The sequence below is a fragment of the Pundamilia nyererei genome, unplaced genomic scaffold (assembly GCF_000239375.1).
Source record: "Pundamilia nyererei isolate P.nyererei 1_Seehausen unplaced genomic scaffold, PunNye1.0 scaffold00801, whole genome shotgun sequence".
In the NCBI taxonomy this organism is placed as follows: domain Eukaryota; kingdom Metazoa; phylum Chordata; class Actinopteri; order Cichliformes; family Cichlidae; genus Pundamilia; species Pundamilia nyererei.
In genome coordinates this window covers 14,225-16,184 of record NW_005188202.1, presented here as the reverse complement: position 1 = coordinate 16,184, position 1,960 = coordinate 14,225, and the positions used below count along the sequence as shown (strand labels likewise).

General features: G+C 38.4%; 1 protein-coding gene across 1 annotated transcript in view; it reads left to right on the top strand.

Annotated features, from left to right (window-relative positions):
• The first annotated feature begins 609 nt into the window (after positions 1-609).
• Positions 610-1,960, top strand: part of LOC102202772 (protein NLRC3-like) — a 10,300-nt gene continuing 8,949 nt past the window's right edge. Inside the window, exons 1-2 of the mRNA XM_005754985.1 lie at positions 610-650; positions 1,730-1,793. Of these exons, the coding sequence (XP_005755042.1) occupies positions 610-650; positions 1,730-1,793 (105 nt within the window). The remainder of the gene's footprint in view (positions 651-1,729; positions 1,794-1,960) is intronic.

Genomic DNA, 1,960 nt, shown 5'->3' with positions numbered 1-1,960 from the left:
ATGGTCTTTTATAAGATAGCACATATCGTTCTGGGCAGCGTCATCCAAATGTTTTAGGTGGGATTTTAAATTGTCTAATATTTCAGAGTTTCTGAGTCGGGAGCAACCCTCAGCACAAATGAAAACTAAGCCATCACTTTCTGGATTATACTGAAACAAAGACACTGGTACCACTAAGGGCAGAGACGAGGGCACAGCAGGGGATGAAGAGGAGTTTACACCGACACTGTAAACAAAATAAGACTTCATCAGGTAATTCAGCAAATATTTTGAACATAAAATTTGACCCTTGGTCCGTTTGAACAGATTTTGGAAAACAAAGTGGAGAAAAAAAAGTGGAGAAGCTAGCGCTCTGACAACAGCTTTGACTTTGAGAGTGCGTAACAGAATAGCCTTGGGGAAGCGTGTGGCGGTGCACATCAAAGTCAAAATATACTGATGTCCTGACTTTGTTTTGGGAAGTGGACCTACACAATCAATGAGTATGTGCTCAAATGGTTCCCCTGAAGTTGGGATTGGATGTAATGAAGCAGGTGGAATAACTTGGTTTGGTTTACCACTAACCTGACAAATGTGGCAGGAGTGGCAGTAAGTTTTTCTAATTCCTAAATGTCCGGAGAAACTGTCATGTGCAAGACTGAGTACCTGGGGTTGGAACTTTTGCGTTACAACTATCTGTTGAAAAACATTCCAGTCAAGATCATTAAATGAGGGAGGGTGCCATTTACGCATTAACATGTCATTTTCAATGCTGTAAACTCAGGGATTTTGATCGCTGGAATTCGCAGCAAGTAGACATTTGGCCAGAGTTGGATCATTTTGTCTCAGGATCATCTTCACAGCATAGAAAAGAGTCAGACAAGTCAACATCACCGTATTTGCACTTGTGCACACGTGTGACAACACAGGCAAGCAAGACCTGAATGGCAGCAGGAATGGTGATGAGCAATCAGCCACCGTTAGCTCTCCAATCAGGAAGGACCTGTAGATTCTTAAAGACATAGCACAGAAGAAAACTCTAGCCGGCCAGGGCCGTAACACTGATAAAGGACCAAAGCAAATCTTTTTTTTTTTTAACCTTAACATTGACATTTTTCTGCATGAAATAACACTGCAAAGTGCATTGGGATGTAATAAGCTGATAATATTAATAATATTAATATTAATAATAATAATAATAATAGATTGCATTTATATAGCGCTTTTCGAGACCCTCAAAGCTCTTGATCATTTTGTAGTTCACCGTCTGGACACTGAACACCACAGATGTAGATGTATTGTAGGCAGATGCAAGGTGTCATCATGTGTTTTTTTGTTTTTTTAGGTGTATTCGTAGTTTTCTCCTCAGAAAATATTCAGCTGCTCCTCAAAGATGCTCTTTCTTGCTACTGGTATTGTAAACACACAAAGGCCATTTTTTAAATAAAACTCTTCAACATAAAAATATGAATCTGACTTTTTTTTCTTTCTTTTTGCAATGTACAGAGCATATGTATAATATGGTCAGTACAAGAACACACTTTGGTACAGAACCATCACTGACCTGTTAGTTAGACTAGTGGAGTCCAATAAATGAATAAACAAATAAGTGTATAAACTGACACAACAGATTTATTATAGCACAGTTGTGCTTGTTTTAATCAGGATGATCATCAAACAGCAGAAGAAGAAATCTTTGGCTTGTATTTATGTGCAAAATGGTTCTAATTCCTTCATGATGTCTCCACAGAACTGATCAGGAGAGTCTTCATCATGCCCAGCAGCATCAAACCAATCTGGACTCGGTGTTTAAGGTTTGTACATGTACACCTACCTCTTTTTTTTAACCCTTTAAGACCTACCATAGAACCAAGTCCGCCAGAGCTTATATTATATTTTTACATGCTGTGGAGCCATTTTTGGGAGCATTTCAAGTTGCTATACATCAATACAACCATTATAGCCTAGATTTTAATAATAT